This window comes from Coturnix japonica, chromosome 2, assembly GCF_054131305.1.
Source record: "Coturnix japonica strain WE chromosome 2, WE-NBRP24, whole genome shotgun sequence".
Classification (NCBI taxonomy): Eukaryota; Metazoa; Chordata; class Aves; order Galliformes; family Phasianidae; genus Coturnix; species Coturnix japonica.
This window is the reverse complement of record NC_140664.1, coordinates 75853214-75880817: the sequence shown is the minus strand read 5'-3', so window position 1 is coordinate 75880817 and position 27604 is coordinate 75853214. Positions and strand designations below refer to the sequence as shown.

The following is a 27604-nucleotide window of genomic DNA, read 5'->3' as shown; positions in this document are numbered from 1 at the left end:
AATCAAACTCAAAGCCAATAACAGCTATGACTGATCTCCTTAATTTTTGAAACTCTTCAGTTATATCATGATCTTTGGCCTGAATCCCTTGATTTTTTTAATGGAGAACAGCTTCATATGTGGTACCCGTTTTTCAGGTTTTAAAATCTGTCCAATGAAAAATTGCAAATAACACCAGGCACCAATGACTGTTCAGAGAACACAGGAGAAGTGAGAAACAATCCCATATTATTCAATGCAATGAAAAGCTTCAGCAAGTTCACCCGTAACAAACTTCCTGGCACTTCAGTCAAGGAGTCAGCAGAGCCACCTTGTCCACTCAGTGCAGATGTGGCAACATCAGCTGAACAGCAACAGAGCAGAAGTTACACGTGAAGCACGTTAGGCTTTTATTTCATCACGTTTCACAGACTAAGCAGGATCAAGATCGTGATCCCTGATGTGCGTCAGGTAACCACTGTAGGCCTGGTAATGGAAGTGTACGGGTTATGCAGCAAGCAAACCCAGTGTAGTGACTGAATAAAACCAGCTGGGACTGCTCTGTGAACTCACACAGATGGCCATATTCAGGCAAGGCACACACACACATCCTGTTCACTGGTGGCCAGTTAATTCCCAGCACTCTGACAAGCACAGACAGTTGCCCCAGTGGCTACTTGGCATCTCAGTAGTGAAAGCATATTAGTAATTCTAGTTCTCTATTCTAGTCAAATGTGGTCCCCTTTTGCTACCCTACCCCTGCTAATTAGATGCCCTACGTTTGTTCTGCAGTGGCTGGCTTTTCAGCACACTAGAGCACTGTGCTTAAGGTTGAACAGTAAAAATAAATGCTTAAATAAAGGAATGTTGACGATGCTGGGGACAGTGACACACTATCTCATGTTCCACTGAAGTGAAAGGTTCACTCAACAGTGATCTTGGGCAGCACAGAATCATAGAATCATGAAGGCTGGAAAAGATCTCCAAGATCACCTGCTCCAAGAGACAGAGGGAAGTATGAAATTTTATTGAACAATAAACCTTCTTGCTGTATGAGCCAGGGGCTGTGTGCCATGGCCATGGCCAGAGATACCAGATGGGGCATGTGGGAAGACACAGCCCAGGCCCCAGAACACTGATAAGAAGCACTGATGCAAAAGACTGATGCCAAGCACACAAGAGCTGGGGGGATTAAGGAGGCAGGCAGAAGCGCTGGAGAAAGCCCAGAAATGTGTGGTGGAGCTGGAGTGCTGCTGGCACACGTGCAGCAGGTGAGGCCGGCACATGGTGATGACCAAGCAATGGAAGGCGTCATCGCTGTGGGACGGGTGGTGATGTGCCCCAGTGAAGGTGAGGCCTGGCAACACGGCCAAGCCCTGGTTTGTGACATCTCCGTGCAATGGATTGTGACTGCTTGGCCCACGCTGCTCCAATTCGGGCGCAGCAGCCCAGCCCAGCAGTTCGTGCCTGGCCTCCAACCGAGCGAGTGTGCGAGGACTGGAGTGTGGACAGGGCGAAATTTGGAGCTGAAACGTGCTCTGGGTGCTGCTTGCGCAGCTCTCAGGTGCCGTCTCAGAGCCGCTTGTGTTGTACCCCGACCCTGCTGGTTGGCAGCAGGCAGCCGGGACATCAAGGAGAGGAGCGTGCAGCAGAGCAGGTGGGCAGCATGGCAATGCCTCATGCCGGCAGCTGGGGGTGCTTCTTGAGGAACCCTCCCCAGGCTGGCCTACGCACACTGGGGCCACTTGTTCGCTTCCTACAGTGGCTGGAGGGGAACAGGGACTGGGAGGGATTGACGGCGAGGGACCGGGGCAGCGAGTGACCGTGGCCTCTCTCTCTCTCTTGCAGGTGGTAACACCTTCTGCCTGCTGCAGCACCTGTGAGGGGAGCAGCGTCCCGACCTCAGCTCTCCCCAGCCCACCGCACAGCCCAGGGCCATGGACGTGCCATCCAACTGGACCTGCCCCATCTGCGGGCAAATCCGGGAGGATGTCACCTACGTGACCCCCTGCCAGCACCAGCTGTGCTACGGCTGTGCCATCTGGTGGGCTAACAAGAAGCCGAGTTGTGCCGTATGCGGGCACAAAATCGATACCATCCGATACTCGGTGAGGTCGGACGACGATTACCTCGAGTGTGCTGTCCCGCAGCCCGCAGCACACTCAGATCACGACCTGCAGGACGAGCAGGGGCCTGCAGAGCCGGTGCTCATCCCACCTGAGCACAATTTCCCAGCCGAGGTCTGGGCTGCCTTTTTCCAAGACCATCCGGAAGACCTTGGACCCCTGCTCCAGTGGCTGCAGGAGGAGATCCAGCAGGTGTCCAGCAATGACTGGTGGGAAGTCTACGTGGGACAGTGCACCACCATGAACTTCCTGTGTGAGCACGGGCTGGACCAGGAGGCCTTGGTGCAGGCGCTGCAGATGAGCACCAGCGGCGACGTGCTGTCCTTTGTTAGGAGGCTCATCAGCACCGCTGCAGCCCTGTACGGTCCCACGATCCGCCACCAGCTTGACCACCAGGACACCCATGCTGCTGGAGGGAGGGAGGACAGTCCTGCAGCCAGCTCCATCAACAGCACCTCCCATCAGGAGCCTCCCGCCTCGGGCCCAGCCCGCTCCACCAGCCCTGCAGGGCCCAGCACGGAGTCAGGGCAGGCGGCAGCAGCGGGCCCCTCTTCCCAGGGCAGAGACCGCTCATGTGGGGGGCCCCGGCGCCCCCCGAAGAGGAAGGCCCGCAGCAGCCCCCAGGACTCTGCGCCGCCCTGCAAGAGGCGGCCCCGGCGGCGGCGCTAGGCCAGAACCGCACTGCCGTCGCAGCACGGCTCCGGTGGGCTGGGAGCCCAACATCTACCTCTCAGCCTGCTGCTTATAACACCTAATAAATATCATTTTTAAAAATGTTAAAAAATACAAAGTCTTTGTGTTCTTGACAAGACTGCTGGCATTGCTGTTCCTACCCATCCTACCCGTGCTGCTTTCTCCCACTTCTGGTCCTGGAGGTCGGTTCAGAAATGCAACTTTATTTCCTCCACCGTGATTCAGCACTCTTCACAGCACTAATAAAATATACAAGGGCCCCAGTAATGGTCAGAGATGGAGCACACCTTACTCCAATAATCCCATCATCAGGAGCAGTGTGAGGAAGGGCAAATTTCTGCACTTGTGGTGGAACACCTCCAGGCCACACCACAGCCGGGGCCACCTAGCTGGACAGGACCCAGGAGTCCTGCCAGACACTCGGCTCAACCAGCAAGGAGCGCTGCCCACAAACCTGAGTGCTGCCCTGGGCTGCATGAGGTGCCTGCGTGCTACCAGCATGCAAAGGGCAGAGATGCTGCCCCTCTGCTCAGCTCTGGGGAGGCCACAGCTGGACCTCAGGGCACAGCCATAGACTCCCCAGTATCAGGGAGACCTGCCCTTGATCATCTCGCACGCCTGCTGCCCTGGAATGTGCTGACTGTCCCTGTCCAAACTGCCCAGATCTTGCTAGGCTTGGTGCTGAGTTTGGAGGGGAGCACGGCTTGCTGTGAGGAGCGGGGCTTGTCCCCAGCCTCAGAGAAGAGCCAGCCCACCACAAAGGTGTGATGTTCCCTCATGCCTTACAACTACTCACTCACCTATCATCACGTTTGCATGTCAATGTGGGCTTTTGGCTTCCACAGTCATTAAAACAGTGGAACAAACTAAAAACTCAGGCATCCCTGCCACACACATTCTCTGTGACACGAGGTGTCCTACAGTCATGGCTAGAATTGAAAGAACAGATATTCACACACGGTCAAATCCTAACCTCAGAAACCTTTGTTCCTCCTGCACCTGTCACCACAAGGACATTAAATGTAGACTTGTGTCTTCATATATTTAGGTTTTGCTGGACACAAACCATTTCAGTCCTTCATACCTGTTGTGCATGGAGTATTTGTTTTGGTATTTATTTGTGTCTTTTCCCAAGTACTCATCTTTGAAAATCAGAAGACTGGCAGATCATAGTTAACATACCATCCCAACCAAGAAATACTGAAAGTACATACCTATATCTTCGCTTGCAAACCTTTCCCGCCTCCTTACCACGTATAGTGGATCTTCACCTCCTTCAAGCATTCAAGCAAGCCAGCAGAGGGACACGTTTTTATCTGAGCCTCTCATTGACTTATGCAGGTCTGAGATGGAATTTTAATGTTCTTCTCCTATTCAGAATGGGGGAACAGAGATACATAGAGCAATGTGAAGGAAAAGGAGCAAAATATATTTAAGAGAACAGAACTTATTTCCTTAGATCATAGTAGGTAAACATATCCTGCTTCTCCAAGTTCTCTTTAAATTCAGGCCATGCTGTTCATCAGTGTTTTCAGCACCTTCATGCTGTGACATGTGGATCACCACACCAACAGATCAATAGCAGATAAAGAGAAGAGTAGCTTGTTTAGTTTCACAAAAACAGGGTTAAATATCCAACCAGTTTTATGTTTTTGTTGCTCTTTTTTTCATGTTTTAATAAAAATATTAAAAGATGAAATAAGTTTTGTTACTTATACACATTAACTATATTGCATATTTTTATATCTGCCCGAGACAATCCCTCTTCACTCGGTTTTGCCCAGACAAGCCAAAAGGTTTGATACCCATGAGGTGGACTATTAACCACAGTTATGTTTGTTTACTTGCTTAAATAATGAAATTATGGAAAATTCCTTCATAAATACAAGCAAGTCTGGAATGTTTGGAAGTGGGCTTTCTGCCAAACTATAAGATAAAGTAAAAGCAAAGTCTTAAATAAACTCAGACCACAAGGGAAGAAATTCGGATCTCACTGACTTCAGGAGCTCCAGCATTTCACTCCTTTACAGCCAGTCTGTCTGTTAATGACATGAAGAAATCTGTTCTCATTATTCTGTTTGAGTCAAAATTTAAGATGCAGCCTCAGTTCCTCTGTCTGAGTGGAGCAGATTAGAAGTGATTTAATGAGAAGAAGACTCACACCTTGTACTCAAACCCTGCAAGGTCCAGGGGAAAAACATGAGCAAGGCTGTCACTGGAAAACAAGTGCCCATTAGTTATCACCAGGGTGACTTGGAGCCTTGTCTTAAGATATCATTAAACTCTCAGAGCCCTCAAAAATTAGATAAAATCCTGGCCTAGTGGAAAAGATCCCACAGAGGATTCTCAGATCATTTCTCCAAGCCCTTGTGCATCAATATCAACAAAACACCTTTCACAATTTTCCATGGAAAAGAGACAAAAGGCACAATGAAATGGGCAGCAGCTCTGTAGGCTCAAGGGCTGAAGTCAAAGGCACAAGTGCCTGTAGCACTGATCATCACCTGAGGCTCCAGCTTACCCTGGTGACCTGCAGTAGGTAGCAAAAACATCACCTTATTAATTACAGCTGAGGATGATAAACATTAGCCTCTTTTACACATCGACTCTAATTCCTCACCCTCACCAAAACTGGGATACATAATCTATCAGCAACTTGCCCTCTTGATGAAACAGTGCATCTGAGTCACTTCTCCTCACCCAGCCAGTCAGAAAACACCTACACAGTGGGAGAGGCAAGAGGATGAAGAACTGTAAGCAACCCCCTTGTCCAGAGGTCTTTTGTTGTTTTAAGCTGCTTGCTGCCTGGCTTTGAGGAAGTGGACTTTCAGAAAGAGCTGTGGGACCACTGAACTGCCCAGGAGGGACAGCTAAAGGGGGCTTCTCTCACGTGAAGCAACTGTATTATCAGCAAACATCCTCAGCTTCAGTGCTCACATCCTTTTCCAAGCCATTTATTTTCAGCAGCATGGATCACCTGCAGAACCTGACTTGTAACAACCCATGAACAGAGAACTGACCATTTACGTTTGCCTTCTTTGTCCTGTCTTCTAGATATGTGTCCATGCTGTAATCTTTCCTAACCTTACCTTATCAGAATTCTTGAAGCCATTATACAAAGGGATATATGATGGGGTGCATAAATAAACCAAGAACAACCATCCAACTGCAACTCTCTGCAGTCATCTCAGTCGATTCCTGTGTAGTCTTTTCCCATACAGAAACTGCTCCACGTGCCAAATAATCCTTGTCACTCCTTTCTACCTTTGCTATATCTATTCTGGGATGAGGTAATCAGAACTCTGAACTGTGTCTAGGGTGTGGATCTGTACCAGATTAAATCATGTTTGCTGAAGGGTGCTCACGCAGTGCTTTAGAAGCCAGTCAGCTGTTCAATAGTGAGTGCTGAGACACTCTCAGTGCCTTCATCAGAACCAGGTTAGATCTAGGTAGCTTCAGCTCTGTCTCAGACAGGGGAGAATGGTATAAGGGCAACATGCTTCCCTCCTCCATTTAGTCTGGATTTCTATTTTCTTGCAGCTGATCCTCCTCTCCCACACGTGTTTAGGCAACACTGGTCTTGTTCTCTGATGATTTGTTCCAAAAAAATCATGACAATTTTTCTTTATTTTTATATTCTACAGCAGCAGGTGAAGCACGTTTGCAACATCAGAAAAACACAGATAAACAAGTAGATCCCCCTCTGATTTATATTACTCTTTGGCTGAAGTATTTGACCTTACATACACAAAAGGAAAGCAAATAATTGAAGTTTGTGGTGATGTTTAAGTTTCTGTGCCAGACACTGTCTTGTCATTCTAAGGGAATTAATATACTTAAAAACAAAGCTTGAAATTTTTGTGGTGTTTTCTTTTAAATTAGGTGAGTCATTACAAAGACCCAGTGAGGATGTGGATGCCCCTTCCCTGGAGGCTTTCCAGGCCAGCCTTTAGTGGAACTCAATATAAAGTCCGAGTGAAAGTAAATCCTCTTAATATTCTCTACACTTACAGCTGCTGCTGGGCCACACCTCAGCATCCAGGGAGGATCGTGGAAGATCTTCTGAACTTAACTACAACAAGCAATTTTGGCTGCATTCAGTCACAAACAACAGTAGTGCCTCATCACACTCTGCACTTGTGCTCCCTGAGGGGATACAGCCCCTTTTCCACACCTCAGTGCTGACTGTTGCACGGTTGCTTCTTCCTCTGCCCTATGGTGTCAGGGAAATACAACAGAACTTGCTGAGGAATGGATGGGCCAAAGGTATCTAAATATCATGACCTCTCCTTGTTAAAATCAACAGCACAACATAATATCTTGACAGCTGCAGGACAGCAGTGGGATCAATTAGATCAGATAATGCTTCAGCTTTAGATTAAAAGGTAGATTACAGAAAGAAAGATTACAGACAAATACCTGCTTAGGGTATTGTCCACTGATCATCCCTTTGTACAGCATCCTGGGAAGGGTGCTGAGCCCAGAATTAATGTCTCAGCATTGACTCCAGAGCTGGGAACATTCAATGTGAGGGATCCCCATGGAGCCTGCAATCATGGGCAGCCACAGTGCCACCAAGCTCACATCCCACCAATATGCTGGTCCCTACACAGCTCCTAAAGCACGTGAGACACAGAAAAGAAAGCCTCTGAGCTAACCACAGTCACAAATAGAAAGGAAGGAAATCCAGTTTCCATTGAAAAGTCCCTTTTCCAGTACGGCACAAACTTACTGTGATCTCATTTTATTTTGAAGATTAATAAGATGGGAATCTGTTCCAGGTAATCTTGGTTATTGCCCACTGTGGGATAGCCTTCCTTTCTTCTCAGTCACAATTGAGAGATTTCTGTGTAAATTCAGATTGCATTGCTGGATCAGTTTCTTTTCCCTACTCGTTTTAAGAAGGGGTGTCATAACTGTCAACACTGAGCTCTTGAAAACCAGCAAATAAATGCTAATCTATGACTTCACCCCAGTTATATGTCTGAATTAAGTTTTGCTTTATTTCATTGCTACACCATCTCAGAATCTCTGGACTGTGGGTTTTAGTACAGCCTTCTTTACAACCCTTCACAATATGGGCTACCAAGAAACTCCTGTCCTCAAACTACCTTAAACTTAATTTGTCATCTCAACGAGGCTGCCCTAAGCCTCTGAATTACTATCAGTGTTAACAGCCCTTCCATTCAGAGCTGCCAGAGCATTAAACACCTGTGGCTGTTTCCATTCTAGTCAATCCAGAATTAGTTGAAAACAGGGATGCACTAGGCACACGCCAATTCCATTGCTATCATCATTGTTATCATAGATCATTAAAGTTGGAAAGACCTCTAAGATCATCTAGTCCGACTGCCAATCCATCACAAGCATGTCTACTAAACCCAACTCTCAGTGTCATACCTGCACATTTCTTGCACTTCTCCAGGTCCTTTTCTGATGGGCAGCTTTCCAGTCACTCTGCACCAAGCCTGTAAGGATGTATGGGGATGTTGCGATCAAAGTGCAAGACATGGCCCTTGGTCTTGCTGAACAACTGGCCTCAGACCACCAATCCAGCCTATCTAGATCCCTCTGTAGGGCTTTCCTACTCTCAGGCAGATCAGCACACCCTCCCAACTTAGTGTTGGATCATCCATAAAGATATTTAAGGGTAAACAGAAGGTACAAGTCAGATTGCCTCTTTCTCTAAAAGGGCAAATAAGGATGCACCAGTGGTTTAAAAAATTCGGATTCCTTGATGACCATCTCAGAAAGGGATAAAGGTCAACTTCTGTACTTGCAGAGGGCCAGAGTTCCATGATATGCCAGCATTACACACCAGTATACTCACATAAACATCAAAAGGTTTGCAATACTGAAGGGAGTATGATCATTTTGTTTGCAAGAGACAGGCATAGGATTGATACAGACATCGCCTCAGAAGTCTTCACAGCAAAGGAACCTCATCAAGGAAACTCACTGTAGGGTTTAGCATAGAATTAAACAACCCCACCCTGGCCATTGTGTTTCTTTTTCATCTGCAATAGTCTTGGCCCTCAGCTTCCACCAGGGAACAGAAACAGGCTACTAGATCACTTACTGGGATGCTTCATCACACTTCTAGAGCTTGCTCTCCAGCTGTAGAAAGACACCCTCCCTTAAACATAAGCTGTGGGCTGCTGTTACCTCCCACATGGGCCTGCTCCTGCTGTTCTGTTAGTGCTGAGCCACTCAGCACAGTGAAGAGTGCAAGAATGCCCTAGAATGGGAAAGGTAGTTATTGTTTCACTGAACAAACTGTGATTTAGGGATTGGTCTTATGCGAAGACGCTACATTAGCCATTATTTCTATTTTAGAATAGCTTTCCTAATGAAAAGAATAGAACGCATTACGAAGTTGTGCAGTCTTCCTTGCTGTTAGTATAACAACAAAGTTGGACAGAAGCAGGCAGGACACACCTGACCTCCGTAGAGCTGAATGGACCGGATGCTTTACGCCGGTCCTTTTAGGTTATGTATTTCTGCGGCTGCATCATGTATCCTCCACACTAAGCTGCCTTTTAAGCACCGATGCCGCAACGAAGTAACGCGCTTCTCCAACCTCAGCGACTCAGCGGCACCCCTGCCCCGCCAGGCCCGCGCTGCCGCTTCCCGTCGGAGGGTGTGTGACTTTCGCTCAGCCCCGGCTACCCTGCGCAAGAGCCGACGGAGCGACAGCCGCAGCCCGAGCCGCCTCCTTCACTTCCGAGCAGGCGCAGCGGCGGAACGCGGGTGCGGTAATACCTCCGCCGCCGGGCTGCGGGGCTCGGCAGGGGTCGGCGAGGCGGCAGGACGGAGCCCGTAGCCACGGTAAGGCTCGACGGATCGAGGGAGAGCGGGCCGGGCAGCCGAGTGCCCTGCTGAAACCGAAAGTCCCGCACCGCTCCCGTCTTGTGGGTGGCGATACCGGCGCCGGTTCGCAGCTCCCGGGCCGGCCCCGGTGCCCGCCGGGTTGACAGCCCCGGGCGAGGCGAGGAGAGGGTGTGCGGCACAAGAGAAGGGGCACCGGGCCGCTCGGGGAGGCGGCCCGACGGGGACCGGCGGGCAGGAAGCAGCCGGGAGGAGCCGAAACGAGAAGTAGGCCGGAGCCCGTCCGTGCTGTGTACCGCGGAGGGATGCGTGTCTTTGTGACCGCTTATAAAGCGACGGTGATACAACTGTGCTGCTGCAAAGCGTCGGGCAGACCCTCTGCTCTCCATTTCCCCATCTGCCTCTGCTCTTTTACCAGAACGCACTGTCGTTACTGTCTTTGCTTCCTTTAGTTTGGCTTCTCCGTGCATTCCCATGGACTCCCCTCTAGAGACTGCTCGTGCAACACGTATTGTCTTTGCAGTTTCCAAAAGTAAAGAAGTAAATGGTCCTCAGTGAAAAAACACCATAGAGAAAAAGAAAAAAACTAAGCAGAGTAGAAGGGTTTGAGCTGAGTGGGTTATGAGAGTCGCAGATAGAGCTACGAGGCACTGACAGGAGTGTACTGGGCTTCTGTAAGGTCAGGCTGAGCTGAACTACAAAACTTTTCTCTCAATCACAGGCACTTAATGTGTGTATTGATGTATCGCAGGTGCTAAGGATACATCTGAATCGCCATGTATCTCAATAAGAAGTAAGCTTTGAATGGACCTGAGCCCTCCTCCTTGAGTTCCGCATTATCTGACACTCCCAGGTAACAAGTTAGTATCTCGTTAGTTAGCATACTGAAATAAGCAGTCTTTAAATACACCTACATATGTAATTTGCATTCAGAAGAGCAGTACGTGCAATTCTTGTATGAGTTACTACTCAGATGTGAAATTACCGCTAGCGTGCATAACTTACTATGGATCATAGAATGGTAGATTGGCCTGCGTTGAAAAGGAGCACAGTTTCATCTCCCTGCTATGTGCAGGGTCACCAACCACCAGACCAGGCTGCCCAGAGCCACATCCAGCCTGGCCTTGAATGCTTCCAGGGATGGGGCATCCACAACCTCCTTGGGCAACCTGTTCCAGTGCGTCACCACCCCCTGTGTGAAAAACTTCCTCCTAATGTCTAACCGAAACCAAAACTATGGATATGTAAACTGCAACTGCACAACCCTTCTGGTCTCTTGGACTTTGCCTTTTGTTAGAAAACTTTTCCTTTACGTGACATAACATGATTAAGGTGAGAGTTCAGGATGGAAAAGCAGAGCTTGTGGGTTACTGATGTGCACTTGGGGTAGGCTGTGGAGCCTTCTTTTCAGGTTTTACCTCCTGAGAGACACGTCAGGTGAGAGTGCTGCAGCTTTATCAAAAGCTTAAAATCATTTGGGTATTCACTGGGGTGACTTGCCTACCCATTTCAAGGCTCCCCCAAGTTCTTGGTTTATTTAGGAGTTACTGCAAGCCTTCATCATTTCTTCATCTTTTTCTTTCCCTAAGGGATGGGGACGAAAGTATTGCCTTATATCCCCACCACAGTCCTTGCCACTGTTTGTCTCCTTAAATTGAGGCAGCTGGGCAAAGGAGATTTCTGCAAAAGTTGAGTTCTCTTTCATCATCCAGAGAAAACTTGCCTTTGTTTTAAGCTTCAAGCAGAGTCTTGGAAGCTGAGTTTGCAAAGATGCCTGAGATGTAGCTTAGAGTTATAAGTTACTTATAAGAGTTACTTATTAGAGTTATAAGATACTTATAAGTATCTAGGCACCTGGCAGACCCAAATTCAAGCAATATAGAAAGTAAACTGCCCCTCAGAATTGCTATGAACAACTTGCCTTTAGAGCTGTGGCTCTTGGTTTTTCAGGTTCTCAGTTTTTGCAAGCGAAGCTTGATGTACGACACTACCAACCCATTACATATTATATGGATAAGAACACATTATTGTTATTAACAGTACTCTGCAGCAATCAGGTGAATTTAACATCAATTTAATCTAACTAATGGATTGACAGAATACATCGTTTGTGATCTTAAGGTCTGATCGTATAAGAGAACAACAGAATCTTCAGTTTCACATCGAGGCCCTTTGAAATGCAGCTAGTTCGGAGGAGTTACAAGAGTGTATACACCAGCATTGCTCTCCTTACATAGAGGCTGATTTAGTGGAACAGCTAAATGCTGAATAATGACACTTTCTTTTCCTCTTTCCTATAGATCCAGAACCGCTAGAGTACTTCATTTCCTTTTGACTGCTAAGCCGCAAAGCCTGCAAACATGTCACTGGATGACATCCACATGAGCACAGAGGATTTGCTTGACAAACAACAATTAGATGCTGGAGGATACGGAAAGATTTTGTTATGTCGTCACAGGACACATGGATATGTAGTATTAAAAACAGTGTACACAGGACCCCAGCGCACTGAGTAAGTTAAGGATTAGTTCTTTCAGTCTAATGAGTCCTCTAAATTCAATGGAGATAAATCTGTATACAAGTTTGTAATTGTAGATCTTTGAATCCTGGAGATGCTGGGTGAAAACACTCCTAATACAGTATTAGCAGCTTTCCTTCACATTTTCACTTTTCCTTCATTAGCCACATTTTCTGCAGTTTTAACTCATTACAGTAGAGTTCTCAAGTTCATACAATCATAGAATGGCCTGAGTTGAAAAGGACCACAATGATCATCTAGTTTCAACCCCCCTGCTATGTGCAGGGTCACCAACCACCAGACCAGGCTGCCCAGAGCCACAACCAGCCTGGCCTTGAATGCCTCCATGTTTGTTGGTTTGGTTTAGTTTTGATTTGTTTTATTTTGCAAGGTGTGCTCTGCTGTAAATTGTTAAGTCTTGCACACCTAAGCAGATGCAGGAACTCAATGGACGTGTTACTTTCAAGCTTGCTGATCAGTTTTCAATATAGTTGTCCCAACTGTAGATGACCACTAGGAACTGAACAGACACTGTCTGTCGGCAGCATGCCAAGCCTACAGTTATGATACCAAGAATGCAGCTCTCTCTTCTGAGAAGGACTGTGAGCTAAACCCACTGACTTAATTTAGGGACTGAAATAGCTGTTGATTTCAATGGATTCAGGTCACGTTCTATCTCTACTTCCTCATAGTCCTAACCATCATAAAACTCTCCCTTGAGTCATCTACTAGAGAAAGACAAAAGCCCATGTTCTAATTTGAGTGAGGGTGAATAACTCGAGTCTTTATTTTGCTTTATCTTTTTTGCAGATGTAATGCTTCCCTCCTTGAAGAAGGAAGGATTATGCGCAAGCTGCAGCACGACCGTGTGGTAAAACTACTAGGTGTAATTTTGGAAGATGGAAACTACTCACTCGTGATGGAATATGTGCACCGGGGCAACATGATGAAAGTGCTCCAAAAAGTAAGCAGTCAATTGCTTCATTCCTTGCTGCTCCTTTCAGTTGATGGTTGAAAGGGACAGGATGTTTTTGCCATCACCAGAGGATCTACTCCTTTTAGTTTCTGATTCTCTATTAAAGGGCCAGCAGCACCTTTCCTGCTCTAGAGATGGCAGGTTGTAAAAGCAGAATGCAGCTTTGGCTTTCCTGTGCATTGCAGAGGAACAAACCACAGTTGTAGGTTCAGAGTTAATGGGGTAGAAATATTTGTAGATCTGAAGAATTTTCTTAATTAAGAGTGCTTTTGTAAATATGGAGTGACTCTAAAACTACCATAATGGAATAATTCAGATTCAGGAAGGACCTTTAGTTCATTTCCTAGCCTGTCTTAAACAGAGGCAATCGTAAGACTGAGAAACAAAATTGGTTAAATACTGTTTCTTATTTGATGGTTGTAATAGCATTCTTTACCAGGTGGTTTTCTTTCATTTCAGCTCCCAGTACCTTTGTCAGTGAAAGGGCGTTTCATCCTGGAGATCATAGAAGGAATGCTTTATCTACACGAGCAAGGCTTAGTACACAAAGATCTGAAACCAGAAAACATCCTTGTGGATAAAGACTTCCACATTAAGGTGCGTGTTAAAGTAAAAATGGAGAATGCTGATAATTTGCATTCTGTCTGCATTCGGATGGTATTGCTGATTGGTAGATGAACTCTTCTGTATTTCACTGAGCTATCGCTAAGGAAATATGAGCAGTGACCTACGCAAGCTCTGCACCTGAGATTTGCGTAATCTTCCCCCTGTCTATGGGGGAAAAAGAATTCACTGCAGGCATTTAAAAGTTGAATAATATTAGTGAGAATTAGTGAATAATGAAACAGCTAAAGAGAAAAAAGAGCAAACTTTAGCACCCACAGTTTGAATCTAAAGGTTTCTTAAGGATCACATCTGTTGTCCTTTATTGCTGCAATTTCTCATCCTGTCTCTAACTCCTTTTTCTTCTTCTCCTTATTATCTTTTCCTCTTTTGTCTCTCTCTCTCTTTTTTCCCTTAGTCATCATTTTTAAATGACAGCCAGGAGCTACAGAAATAAACAAATAAGTAAATAAATAAATCAGCAGGAGACTACTACAGAGAATGATCTATAAACCAGTTCCAAAGTCCTTCTGTTAAATTCAGGGGGCTTTTGGATCCAGATGTGTGCATATAGAGCCAACTGCTCAATAAACCTGAGTACAATTTGCAGCAGTCCTCATCAGTTGTCCTGCTCAAGGTGAGTTACTGAGATAATCAGTTCATTGCAATAGGAAAAGTAGGCCAGCGGCATCCTGGCTTGCATCAAAAACAGTGTTACTAGCAGGAACAGGGAGGTAATTGTCCCCCTGTACTCAGCATTGGTGCGGCCGCACCTTGAGTACTGTGTTCAGTTTTGGGCCCCTCACTGCAAGAAAGACATTGTGGCCCTGAAACGTGTTCAGAGGAGGGCTACAAAGCTGGTGAGGGGTCTGGAGCACAGGCCTTACGAGGAGCGGCTGAGAGAGCTGGGATTGTTCAGCCTGGAGAAGAGGAGGCTCAGGGGAGACCTTATTGCTCTCTATAACTTCCTGAAGGGGGGTTGTAGTGAGCTGGGGGTTGGCCTCTTCTCTCGTGTGATCAGTGACAGAACTAGAGGGAATGGTTTCAAGCTGCAGCAGGGCAGTTTCAGGCTGGACATTAGGAAGTATTACTTCTCGGAAAGAGTAGTCAGGCATTAGAATGCACTGCCCAGGGAGGTGGTGGAGTCACCGACCATGGGAGTGTTCAAGAAACGCTTGGATGTGGTGCTGAGGAATACGATTTAGCCTGGAAGTATTGGTAATGGTTGGACTAGATGATCTTCTAGGTCTTTTCCAACCTTGATAATTCTGTGATTCTGTGATTCTGTGAAACTAGTGAGTAGAATGTTGTGAAGAAAACTCTGTCATTTGATACTTCTCACACATAAATCAGAAATAATTTGACAAGGTTAAGATACTAGCAAGTCATAGTGCAGTATGAGCAGCTTGCAGAAAAGAGAGATAAGCTTGTAGAGTTTTGTTTTGTTTACCAAAACAAAAAACCAACAACAAACCCACCACCTCTTTATCCACTTTAAAGGTAAATTGGATGGTTTGGGGCGTTTCAGACTGCTTATACAGACAGACATGAATTAGATTATCACAATGTATGGCAGACCAAACTGGAGCCCAGGATCAAATTCCCAATCAGATCAGACTTAGCAGTTTGACCAAAAGTCTCACGTAAGGCAGCTGTTGAATGATCTGTCTGCTCAGATGTGTTTAACGTTGCTAATATCTATAATAGGAAACAGCCATTCTAGGAAACTGAAAATGCAGGAGGATTTTTTCCCTTCTGTCAGGGAGCTGGTTGAGTGTCTTGCACTACATGCCCTGCCACTGCAGGACCATAATAAGACAAGGGAGCACATGAGAGGAGGCTGTGAGAAAAGGAGGGTAAAATTACTTTGTTCACCACCAGCCATTAGTCCAGCTGTCATAAAACAGCATCCTAAGGTTTCAGTAGCATCATGGTGTCCAGTGCACAGTACCCAAATACTCTGGCTTTGTTTCATGCTGTCCTTTTTCCACGTCTCTTATAGCACACATTTTATCACTTTAGATCTAATTCCTCTCCTTTTTTTGTAGAAAGGCTTAACGGGGATTGTGTTAAATGGATTCTAAATGGAAAGGGGGAGGTATGGATGTATGTGTTTCTCATAGATTATCCCTCAATCTTAGCTGCTGCTTTTGTGGATATTCTATTATGCTATGAATAAAGTAAAGCATTTTGCTTCCTTCTCTTTAGTTACATTTTTGCAGTTTCTACCAGCAACTGTTATCACGCACTGCATGAATGATTTTTTTATCTCCTTTTCCTCACAGCACCAGCTCTGACATTTTAATTATTTGTTTATTTTTTAAAGATTGCAGATCTTGGTGTTGCTTCCTTTAAGCACTGGAGCAGGCTGACCACAGAAGAGACTTCCCGACAGAAGAAAATCAAGAGCGCTTCCCAGAACAATGCTGGGACCCTTTTCTATATGGCCCCAGAGCACTTAGAGAGTGTTAATGTAAAACCTGTGGAGAAATCAGATATTTACAGCTTTGGCATTGTAATCTGGGCAATTTTTGCTAACAAAGAACCATATGAGAGTAAGTTACTTGGAAAAAGACTAGACTAGATTACAGAATTAAGTTATAAATGCTAAGCATTTAAAATTACAGAGTTAACAATTGTGGATTATGTTGCTTGTGCCCAAGCATAGCCCCAGTTTTACATCTCATGGCCACTTATAGGCATTGGTTGCATCATTCCTTTTAAATGTGATCAGGAATAACCCAGTTGCACTTGAAATAGTCATAAGCCCAAGTTCAAACATATAGAATGCATGTAAACCTGCACTCAGTGGCAGAAATTAGACAAGCCTTAGCAGGCCAGGATGGAAACTCCCATGTATGCTGTTTCCTAACATGGGCTAAGCGTGCCTGCAGCCAGTTATTGTTTCTCAGCTGTGTAATGCTAAACATGCATACATGTAGAAAAGTGGGAGCAGACCATGGAATTCCAGAGCAGTGTTTATCATTCTGAATGTTTGTTTTGTTCTGCTAACTGTCTAAACAGTGCCTATGCGACTATCTCTGTGCTCTGACCTAGCACGGAGCATAACTGAGATTCGGGTTCTACAAATCTAGATGTGTCACCCTCACGTAGCACACATTTGTAAAAACATCCATTAATCTTAGGTCTCTAATGTACAGGAGTTAGGGAACCGGGTTCAGATTTACAAATCTCTCAAATTTCTATCTGTAACTCGGATATCTTTCTTTGAAATCTTCATGTATGTATCCATAAATATACAGGCTGTTGCTTCAGCTGTTCCTTTTTACCTGCAAAGCTGTGACTTTGAGGGAGAGAAAAAAACCATGATCAGAACCTGATCTGGAACTTTAATTTTTCAGATTGTATAAATGTAAACCATGTTTACTTTGGAATCATGCGTGGAAACAGACCAGACATAGAAGAAATCATTAAGGAATGTCCAAAGGAAATTATCGACATAATGAAACAATGCTGGGAGCAGGAGGTAGAGAATCGACCAACCTTCGCAGGTAAGACATAACTGGGGGGATTATTTTTGTTATGTGCCCATCAATAGTTTACAATGCAGCAAACATGAATTAATTCTCAGTTAGGAAATAAAGTGACCAACTCAGATGCCCAGTAAAGCCCAGAATCCAAAACAACTGAAGTTAGTAAAAGCCTGAATTGAATGGTCTGACAGAAGGTGGCAGGTGGGGGGGCGAGGGGGGAAGAAGGGTGGAAATAAGAGTAGTCATTAAATATACAACATAAATAAGCTGGTATTCCTCATTTCCTTTTGCCTTTTCTCTCTGTCACAATAGAAGTCCCAAAAAAGAAAAACTGCATGTTATAGGAAATAGGGAGTTAGGATTTATGCAGAGGCACCTAGAGCTTCATATGCAGCAGAATCAATATTCATAGGAAGCATATAGACATGGAGAAACAAATCAACTGTTTCTGTATTTAACCTGCAGTGATGTTTGTAGATTCTTTGAGTAATTCCATTTTTAGTAGAAGTAGAGTAGCTATTTATTCAATACCTGAATGCAGGTCTTACTGTTTATTTTGGCAGGCAAGGGAAGGTACTTCAGCCACAGATCACTTTCCTTCTAAAAAGCAATAAGAGAACCAAAAAAATCCATAGAAATAATCTTATTCTTTTTAACTACACTAAGGCTAAACAAGTCATGTGCGTTTAACTTTCCCATTACTGTTTCTGACTTGATATAAAATCACAGAATCACCCGGGTTGGAAGGGACCTCAAGGATCATGTAGTTCCAACCCCCCTGCCTGGCAGGGCCACCAAACATACACATTTACTACATCAGGTTGCCCAGGGCCCCGTCCAACCTGGCCTTGAACACCTCCAAGAACGGGGCATCCACAACCTCCCTGGGCAGCCTGTTCCAGGGCCTAACCACTCTCCTAGTGAAGAACTTTCCCCTAACATCCAACCTAAATCTCCCCTCTTTTAACTTAAAACCATTTCCCCGTGTCCTGCTATTGTCAGCCCTTTTGAAGAGTTTACTCCCCTCCTGGGTGTAGGTTCCCTTCAGGTATTGAAAGACTGCAATGAGGTCACCCCACAACCTCCTCTTCTCCAGGCTGAAATCTCGATTGACTTCTTGTACATCAAGGCTGTTAACAGTACAAGTTACTTATTTTCTACTGAAAACCACCTTCATCTAGTTCTCCTTTTTTGTGTATATATATATATATATTTTTTTTTTTATTATTATTTTTATTTATTTATTTATTTTTTGCAGAAGTTAGTAACAAGTACGTGCCCTTTTACCATCAAAATCTAGAAAAAAATATTGACGACGATCTGAAGAAGATAGAAGTGAGTAATTTGTTTGGTATTATTTCCTAAGTGTTAAAGTGTCAGTTTCCCAACCATGCCATGACACATCCCCAGTTACTGCCAGATTCACCCCAGCTCTGCTCATGCCTGACCAACCTGATTTCCTTCAGTGTAAAAATGGATGGATTTGTGAATGAGGGGAGAACACTGTACATCATTTACCTCAACTTCAGGAAGATTTTCAGCACTGTCTCCCCAAATATTCCTTTGTCCAGGATTAGATGTTACCATCTGGACGGGTAGACAGCCAGATGGGTTAAAAACAGATGGTCCTAGAGGGTAGTGGTTAGCAGGCCCTACCTCACCTGGAGAACAGGAACAATTGGAATAATACAGGGATCTACTATATTGGGACATGCCTCAATTTACACCTTGATCAGCAACCAAAGGAGCTGTCTCATAAGGTGTGCAGATGACAGACTATGGGGATAGATGAGTACCATTGTGGTCAAGGTTGCCCACAACAGCCTAGAAGAACTAGAAGAGCCTAGACAAAAACCTTATAAAACTCCAAAACTTTATTGCTTGTAAATTCCCAGCCTGCTTGAAAGCAGGAGCTACACAACAGCAATAAGAATAGTTCCCGTTTTTATTTGAAATCAGTTATTTTTCCTTAGTGCGTAAGTTGGTTTCTCTTCCTTGTCTGGCTTGAGGTGCTACCACTTTCTGACATTCAGACAGAACCTCTTGTGGTTCCATTTGTTCCCACCACCTCTTGTCCTGTCACTGAGCACCACTGAAAAGAATCCATCTTCTTTACACCATGTCATCAGATATTTATACACACTGACATGATTTCCTGATCCTCCTCATCTCCATGCTAACCCATCCCAGCTCTCTCAGCCTCTCTCTCACAAGAAAGATGCTCCAGTCCCTTAGTCATCTTATCTGGACCTTCTCTGTTGGCTGTTATACTGCAGGGGCTCAGAACTGAACACAGCACTCTAGATGAACCCTGAGTAGAGAAGAGGGTTCATCTCCCTAGACCTAGTGACAAGGCACCAGAGCAATATCAGCCTTCCTCACTTTAAGGGTGTATTGCTAGTTTGCACTCAATTTGACATCCACTGGGACTCCCAGGTCCTTTTCTGCAGAGTTCCTTCCAGCCAATCAGCCCCTAGTATATATTGGTGCATGGATTTATTCCTCCTTAGGTTCAGAATTTAGCATTCCCTTTTATCAACCTTCATGAGGTTCAAGTCAGCTCATTTCTCCATCCTACTCATGTCCTTCTGGATCATTAATGGAGATTTTGAACAGGATTGGACTCAGTGATGACACATGGGGCACACTGATAGTTTCAAGCCTCAAACTAGACTTCAAATTACTGAACACTACCCTCTGGATCCAGTTATTCAACTAGTTTTCAAGTCACTATACACTTATCTAGCTCACAGTTATCAGCTTCTTTGCTAAGACCTTAGGAGAGACATTAATTATGAAATGTATCCCTATGTACCGATTAAACTTATACTCATTTAGGTAAATGGTGTTCTCTGGCCAGCTCAGAATTACTACAGTTGCATTACAGTTCTTCCTCCTTTCACTGAAGATAAGATTTTGCCCATCTGTAGCAAAGCAGCAGCTATTTTCTGCAAGGCTCTGTCCTCTGTAAGATTGATGGAATCTGTTCACCCAGGTGACTTCAGTATAAGGATGTGTTTTCTACTCTATAGGTGCTTCCTCTCGTTAAGCTTTTACCTATAACTTGACCATATGCTCTTTTCTTACATGTAGGAAATGTGGCCCAAGTCAGAAGAACTGCTGCAGAGGATGAAATCCCTTCAAATAGATGCTGTAGTAGATACCAGCAATGGCCAAATAGGTGGGTGTTCCAAGTTGCATAACTAGCACATCATCCTGGCATGTACTCTGCTAAAGATAAAGTTGCCCCTTTTGTAGCTATGGAGAGACTCAATCATTCAGTACTTCTAAAATCCAGTAGAAGTCAAATCCTACTAACTTTGCCCACACCACTGTAAAGATTTTATTAAGCAAGTAACTTGGAACTATAACAGGCAACCGATAAACCTTCACCAAAGCTACGTTTGCCATAACAGAAGTAGAACTATTGGACCTAGTAAGGCAGGCCAATTGCTGTACTTTTAAAGTAGCGTAGGTACATTTCCCTAGCAAAAATAATAATGTAAGACTACAGATTACAGATGCTTTTGTGCTTTTTTTTTTTTTTGTGACATCTCCAGATAGGATTTCTACATAATCTTTTGCAGATATGACTTCAGTGACAAATTATTTGTGTTGCATTAAGTAACGCCAATTACAGTGAGTTCTATCTTCCATCTGGTTATACTCTGGTCTTACACTGGTTAAATACCAGTTAATGAAGTCAAGACTTGGTAGTAAATTAGACCCTATGAGTGCTGCTGGGAACCTGTTGTTTCAGTGACTAAGAACCTGGTGTCGATATATGCAGAATACACAGTGAATTCAGACACTGCTTTCCTAGGCATAATTCAGTGACACTTCCCAGAAAGGGAAGTATTACATAAAACAGTTTATGCTGGAAGTGATGCTACAGTTTCATCTTTTATAATTTACCATAGTATTAAAAATAAATTAATAGAATCTAATGTCACCACTGGTTATATACTTGCAATAGAATCTATTTCAAATACTTCATTTTTCTCCCTTTCAGATCAACCTAATTCTCTACACAGCTCTCAGGGTCAGATTAATGAAGCCTTGTTTGCTGCCTACCCTGAGAACCAGCCTGTTGAGAGCTGTGAGACTTCGTTTACATCCCCTGACAATCTTGAAAGAAAACTTGAACGTGAATACGACTACCACGCATATGGCAGCCGGATGGATAAATCAGTAGCTCCACCGTACAGCCCTGAAATGAGAGAGAGAGAAACGAGACCTAAAGTTTCCAATGATCCATTTGCAAAGCTGCCTTCTGTTCCTCAGTGGGGTGAACTGTATTACAAAGCTGAAAATATAGGATCAAACACTAACCCTTGGTTTTGGCCGAAACAAGCTGCAATACCAACTCAGGGAAATTTAGAAAATTTTTATGGGCCAAACGTTAACAGTCTCCTAACAGGAAACACTGAAGATCGCTATGATCCATGTTCAACAAGTGCCTTTAGCCTAAGCAAAACTCCTGTGCCGGAATCTCGCCCAAACCTGGGGGCACAGAACAGCATAAACCAGCAACAAAAGAATGCAGATGTGGATACAGGTGAGATTCTTCCTCCTCTTAACTCCTGTGTTTCTGAAAATGTGTTTTTTCCTCTAAAGACAAAGCAGCCTTAATAATAGCAGACAGTGGATAATACTGCAGCAGCTAACAAAACCAAGAGCTCTTACTAATCACACTTGGAAAACTAAGGAGTATTTTTGACTCACATAATGTAACATTCACACCACAGGCTGTGTGCGCAAAAATGGAACTTTTCTCATGTGTGTGCGTGTAGCATTTCAGAAAAGAGATATTTAAGCTTGATTTGCAGCAAGTTAAGAGTTCAGGGAGCTAACAAGGAACTAAAGCTCTTAACTGGTTTCTCCAGAGAACACTGCTCAGTGCTAACACAGAGATGCCCTTACAGTTTGCTAGTGAACTGTGGAATAGAAAGGTATGGAGAAAACGAAGAGAACAGTGAGTGTCAGTAACGAGTGGAAGCAGTTATTGTAGGGAGGCAACATACAATATCATAGCAGGCATCAGGCAGATGCAGAAGACCTGCACTGCAGTTCTTCTATTGTCTTATTTGGTGACCATAACCCAGTCACTCTTACTGCCCAGTCACAAACTGTGAGAGCTCATCTGAGCGCATCCAAATCCATTACTACATCAGACAGGAAGTTACATCTCTGCAGGACATTATTGCTACCAACAGAAGATACGGTGGCATCCCCAGCTACAGCTGGTCACAACTAACATGCTAACAAACCATGAGCAGTCTCAGCAGTAAATAGCAGTGTGCTCGGCAGCCTTCTTGGCTTGGAGGCAGTAATATCTGTGTCTACGCTGTGATCCTGTGCTGCTTTCTGCCAGGCAGGTGTTCATACACCCATGTGGAATCCTGTTGTTCTCACTGGGATCCAAGGATCACGAAGGCTATCAGTCCATAAGCAAAACCACAATAAGGGTAACTGCTTCAGAGTTATTTAAGGAGATAAAGTCCTGTTTGTTAAAAAACTTGCTGTCTTTTTGTATTTAAGAGCGCTATGCACACTGTACAAATAACAGCAGTACTTGTAGATTTGTTTTTTTTAATTTCCATAACACTTCTGGCATTTCCTCTCTCTTTAGGTATCAAGGTTTCCGCCTCTTTCACAAGGGGAACTTTCACATATTATCCTCCTGCAACTCCAATAACCAGAGGTAAATGCTGTAGCCTTTGTTTGTCTTGGTAGCCAACAGTTTATGCATTGCATTACGATCAGTGCAGAAAAAAGCTTCAGCATCTTCATCATCAGGCTGCCCAGGGGGGTGGTGGAGTCTCCTTCTCTGGACATATTCAAGACCCACCTGGACGCCTACCTGTGTGACGTGGTTTGGGGAGCCTGCTTTGGCAGGGGGGTTGGACTCGATGTTCTCTAGAGGTCCCTTCCAACACCTACAATTCTGTGATCTTGAAACAACTCATCCAAGAGCTTTAAATATAGCAGAAGTTATATAACTAAGCAAAACTAATTTCTGTCTCTACAATTACCTGTATATACATATTTATATTTGCTTGATCAAGGATGTCATCATCTTTAATGTAAATCAAAAGGATCATTCTAATCAGCCTACCTTGGAGCACAGGTCTTTAAAGTTCAGCTACCTTAAACCCCTCGAGTTTTGTCCTGTCCTTTGTCTAGGGCATTTTGGTATGGGATAGAGTAACACTGACTTTCAGTAGAGCACAGCTGTGTCACACTACATTAAAATACATTCCTGATTGCCTGTGCACTGCAGGGGAGTCTGACTAGATGACTTTTAAGGGTCTCTTCCAACTCAAACAATTCTACTATTTCTATGTTAAATACAAGAATTTAATCACTCCCTTGATTATCAAAACCTTCATCCTCACCCTTCATACAGCACTGCTTCAATTTTTTATTTGCATGCAGATATTTATGAAACTCTATTAATTTCCTTACACAGAAGATTCAGTCATGTACAACATAACTAACAGCTCTAGAATTCAAATTGGATCCCACAATCACATGAAGATTGAAGAGCAGAAACAACACACCAGCACTTCTCCTGTTGCTACAGAAGCATCTTACTCATACTATGAATCAACGGGTATATTTGGTAAGATACATCTCCCTGGCTTCAGTGTATTATCCTCAGTGAGAACAGTACAACTTAGCTGCTCTGTGACTCCTTTTCTACACAGTAGCACAGTACTCCAGTGGCGCAGTGGTAGGAATGCCGCGCTGCAACACCTGAGGCCTGGGTTCAAATCCCCCTGTGGCGCAAGTGGTAGAAGTGCCGCTCTGCTACACAGGAGGCTCAAATCCCAGGGGTTGGACTCGATGATCTCTAAGGTCCCTTCCAACCCGCACAAGACTGTGATTTAAAGACCTGTGCCAGTGCTGTTCTGTAATACTGTGTATCTTATTTCTTTTTTGGCTTCATGAAACACCAGATCCAAATACACATGTAGAGGAATAGCAATGCTAAAACTGATAGAAGTGAGGCTGGGATTGATGGTTCTCACCTAAGTATTCTATTAGGGTAGAATTTGGAAGATTTTTTTTAAAATTTCTTTAAGTCAATATTGGATTAACTACTCTTTTATTCCTAAGTAAACAGAGTAACAGAGTCCTAGAATATAAAAGAGATCACATATAAACATCAGTCAGCTACACAAGGACTTTAGGAAAGAGCTTGTGAATTTGGCAAGTGTTTCAGTAACAAACTTAAGTAGACTCGGGGAAAAAAAGCAAGTCTCCCAACCGACTTGTGAACACATGTTCCGACTGTGAGCTTCTTTTGTGGTATTCATTAGGTAATATCACCTCCACTTTTGATCCTGTCACTAAAGTTCTACCTCAGGATATTGCAAATACTTTGGAAAGGACAATTGACATATGTAAGGGTGGCTAATATAAAGATGTTGACCAAGATGGTGGTAAATAGTCAAAGGTTATTAGTAAAGAAAACTCACCAGTGTCAATGCCTTGACCAGAAAGCTGAGGCAGTCTCCACTGGGGAGCAATCTCCAAGAGATGCTGCCTCAGTGGTGGTCAGCCCTTAAATGAGGTCTCAGAGGAGGTGGAGTCGAAGTCCAGCCCTTCTGGGAGCACAGCTACATTACTCTCACCTGTGCTCCCACAGCTGACCCAATACTTGCCTCAGCTAATTAATCAGAGGTTCAAGCGGTGATTTCCCATACAGACATAGAGTGGGGAGCAGAAGGAATGTTAAATAATGTTATTTACTTATACTTTTTTTTCCTTCTTCTTCAGACAATAATACTGTCTTGACTGAGAAACAGATGGATCTGGTGAGAGAAAAGTTGGCTAAACAGTGGATGCACTGTGCCCGTAAATTAGGCTTCAGCAACTCTGAAATTGATGAAATTGATCACGACTATGAACGATACGGACTAAAAGAAAAAGTTTACCAAATGCTGAGTAAGTGGGAAATGAGAGAAGGCTCCAAAGGTACAACAGTTGGAAAAATTGCCAGAGCCCTCTTTGGCTGCCAAAGACTAGATCTCCTTGATGCCTTGATGCAAATGAATGAGGAGTAAATTGACTGATGCTGGAGAGGGAGGAACACGGGATATTTTTACCTGAAGACTTTCTAATAACAAATCATTCTGAACAGACTTTCTGGAGCTTTTTGCACACTTTTCCTCTTTGGAATGGATTTTTCTGCCAAGCAGTTTTCAGTGAATACCTCCAGCAACTCAGAAAAACTTGTGTCAAGATAATGAGGTCTTCCAGATGCTAAAATTTGATATTTTCCTTCTGGGAGGGAAAATTAAAAACAAAGATTTTTCCAAACAGAATCGCAGAATTATCAAGGTTGGAAAAGACCTAGAAGATCATCTAGTCCAACCATTACCAATACTTCCCGACTAAATCATATTCATCAACACAACATCCAAACATTTCTTGAACACTCCCATGGTCAGGTGGTCTACCACCTCCCTGGGCAGTGCATTCCAATGCCTGACTACCCTTTCTGAGAAGTAATACTTCCTAATGTCCAGCCTGAATCTGCCCTGGCACAGCTTGGAACCATTCCCTCTAGTTCTATCACTGCCTACATGAGAGAAAAGGCCGACCCCCAGCTCACTACAACCTCCCTTCAGGAAGTTATAGAGAGCTATAAGGTCTCCCCTGGGCCTCCTCTTCTCCAGGCTGAAACATTAGACAAAGGCATTAATAATATTGATTCAAGGAAGATAAGTTATACTAAGTTCCTAGTCTGTTTAAACATGATGAACCAAACTTTGGTTCTGAACAGAAGGTATGTCATTTCAGCAATACCAATGGATCAGTACAAACATGAAAGACTGGCTCACTGTTTTGAAGCAAAATCAACCCTTAAATTTCTCCAGTACTTACAAAGCTACTACTATCTCAGACCGCTCTAAGTTAACGTGCTATTATTTTTTAATCTTTTTATAATGTTCATTGTATATCTTGAACTATCCTGAATAGAAGTGTGAATAAAAGCAAGAATGATTTTTGATGTTGTTGAAGAAGTGTGTAATGGATAAAGTAATCTTCTTTCACAGGTTAACATTGCATTAGATTTAACGTTGCTTGGTAGAGAAGACTTTACACAAGTGATCTCTGGTTTATAATATGGAAAAAACAATCATTATGCAATCCAAAATAAAGACTTGGGAAACCTGAGAGCTTTGGGAAGGGGAAAGTGCTTTATTATTACAGGACAGAAGACCCATTCTGCTTACTATATGACTAAGAGTATTACTAGTTACTAAAACTCCTAGGCTGCATTAAATTATGCAGTTAATTAAAATGCACTTTGGGTGCTGAGGTGAGCTGGCAAAGAGTAGCTTGCTGCCAGGATAACAAATTCATTTAACCTTGAAAATATTAAATCATTCTTAGGAATCATGTAAGCAAGGACTGTCTCACCACATATAAGACGTACTGGGAAGCATTGGAAGAGTTCTGTAGGATACAGCAGCCACTATTTTAGTAAAGGTAAAATCAAACTGGAATCACACTTTATTAATGAAAGCAAGCCGAGACCTTACATTCTGAAGTAACTGTGACAACAAAAGATGTAAAACAACTCAGTACAACAGGCATAGAGTAGGCAAAGATCTTTGAACTGGGATGTGGGAGACAGATGTTCATTTAAGCTTTAATACTGGCAAGTCCAATCCTAACACTAGCGCTCAGCATTCAGTTTGCTTTGTGGATGGTATAGAAAAGAAGTGGGAGCTACAAGAAAATCTTTTAATGTACTGTTTACAGAAGTCAATCACAGATTCCTGGGCAGAGTACAAAGCATTATAAATTCTTCGGTATTGTGAAAAGCCACATAATAGCACCCAGTGGCTGGAAGCTGCAGCCAGGCACACTGAAATTAGAATTAATACATATTTAATTAACTGGTTAATTAACTACTGGAATAGACTACCTAGGGAATTTGTAAATCTTCTTGATGTCTTTAAACTACTACTGGACATCTCTCTTTAGACGTAGATAGTAAAAAATAAAGCTATAGGTCTCTGTGCAAGGTTAAATGGGTGAAGGCCCAAGGAAGAGAGTTAGCACCATCCTCAGACTGAAATTCAAGGACTTTTTGAGCTATGGCAGAAGGACTAATTCAAGATTATGTTCCTTGCTATTATTTATATTTGCTTTCTTTTTCACTCTAGGCAGCAAGTCTAGGAGCTCCTAGTGGAGACAAAGAAAGAACTGTCTACTAGCATGTGGTCAATGAAGTGCAGCCTCCATCCTGTAGCTACAGTGATTCACAGAATCACAGAATGACCCGGGTTGGAAGGGACCTCAAGGATCATGTAGTTCCAACCCCCCTGCCTGGCAGGGCCACCAAACATACACCTTTACTAGATCA

At 43.9% G+C, this 27604-nt stretch overlaps 3 protein-coding genes across 6 annotated transcripts; all 3 read left to right on the top strand.

Annotated features, from left to right (window-relative positions):
• Positions 1-116: 116 nt before the first annotated feature.
• LOC146761964 (uncharacterized) lies at positions 117-2788 on the top strand. The gene has a single exon (XM_085540287.1). The coding sequence runs from the start codon at positions 1917-1919 to the stop codon at positions 2772-2774; it is 858 nt and encodes a 285-aa protein (XP_085396413.1). The 5' UTR covers positions 117-1916; the 3' UTR covers positions 2775-2788.
• Positions 990-1926, top strand: LOC146761965 (uncharacterized). The gene is made up of 2 exons (XM_085540294.1): positions 990-1636; positions 1828-1926. The coding sequence occupies exons 1-2, from the start codon at positions 1131-1133 to the stop codon at positions 1832-1834; spliced, it is 513 nt and encodes a 170-aa protein (XP_085396420.1). The 5' UTR covers positions 990-1130; the 3' UTR covers positions 1835-1926.
• Positions 2789-9517: 6729 nt separating the features above from the next.
• On the top strand, positions 9518-26239 carry RIPK1 (receptor interacting serine/threonine kinase 1). 4 transcript variants are annotated; one of them, XM_015854646.3, is made up of 13 exons: positions 9518-9626; positions 10378-10479; positions 11927-12138; positions 12955-13108; positions 13580-13717; positions 16050-16278; positions 17086-17235; positions 18476-18552; positions 20311-20398; positions 21230-21775; positions 22850-22921; positions 23690-23842; positions 25003-26239. In XM_015854646.3, exons 3-13 carry the CDS (start codon positions 11987-11989, stop codon positions 25287-25289), a joined length of 2046 nt encoding a protein of 681 aa, XP_015710132.2. In that variant the 5' UTR covers positions 9518-9626; positions 10378-10479; positions 11927-11986; the 3' UTR covers positions 25290-26239. The 4 variants fall into 4 exon arrangements, with proteins under 4 accessions (XP_015710132.2, XP_015710133.2, XP_085396408.1 ...); XM_015854647.3 differs by having other exon boundaries at positions 10378-10486; XM_085540282.1 differs by lacking the exon at positions 10378-10479.
• Positions 26240-27604: the final 1365 nt, after the last annotated feature.

What these genes read in the sequence shown, in the direction of transcription:
- LOC146761965 (XM_085540294.1), top strand. Translation starts at nt 1,131, where the DNA reads ATGCAAAAGACTGATGCCAAGCACACAAGAGCTGGGGGGATTAAGGAG.
- LOC146761964 (XM_085540287.1), top strand. Translation starts at nt 1,917, where the DNA reads ATGGACGTGCCATCCAACTGGACCTGCCCCATCTGCGGGCAAATCCGG.
- RIPK1 (XM_085540282.1), top strand. Translation starts at nt 11,987, where the DNA reads ATGTCACTGGATGACATCCACATGAGCACAGAGGATTTGCTTGACAAA. An exon ending in TGATGAAAGTGCTCCAAAAA is followed by an intron (nt 13,109 to 13,579) that starts GTAAGCAGTCAA and finishes CTTTCATTTCAG; the next exon opens with CTCCCAGTACCTTTGTCAGT. An exon ending in TGAATCAACGGGTATATTTG is followed by an intron (nt 23,843 to 25,002) that starts GTAAGATACATC and finishes CTTCTTCTTCAG; the next exon opens with ACAATAATACTGTCTTGACT.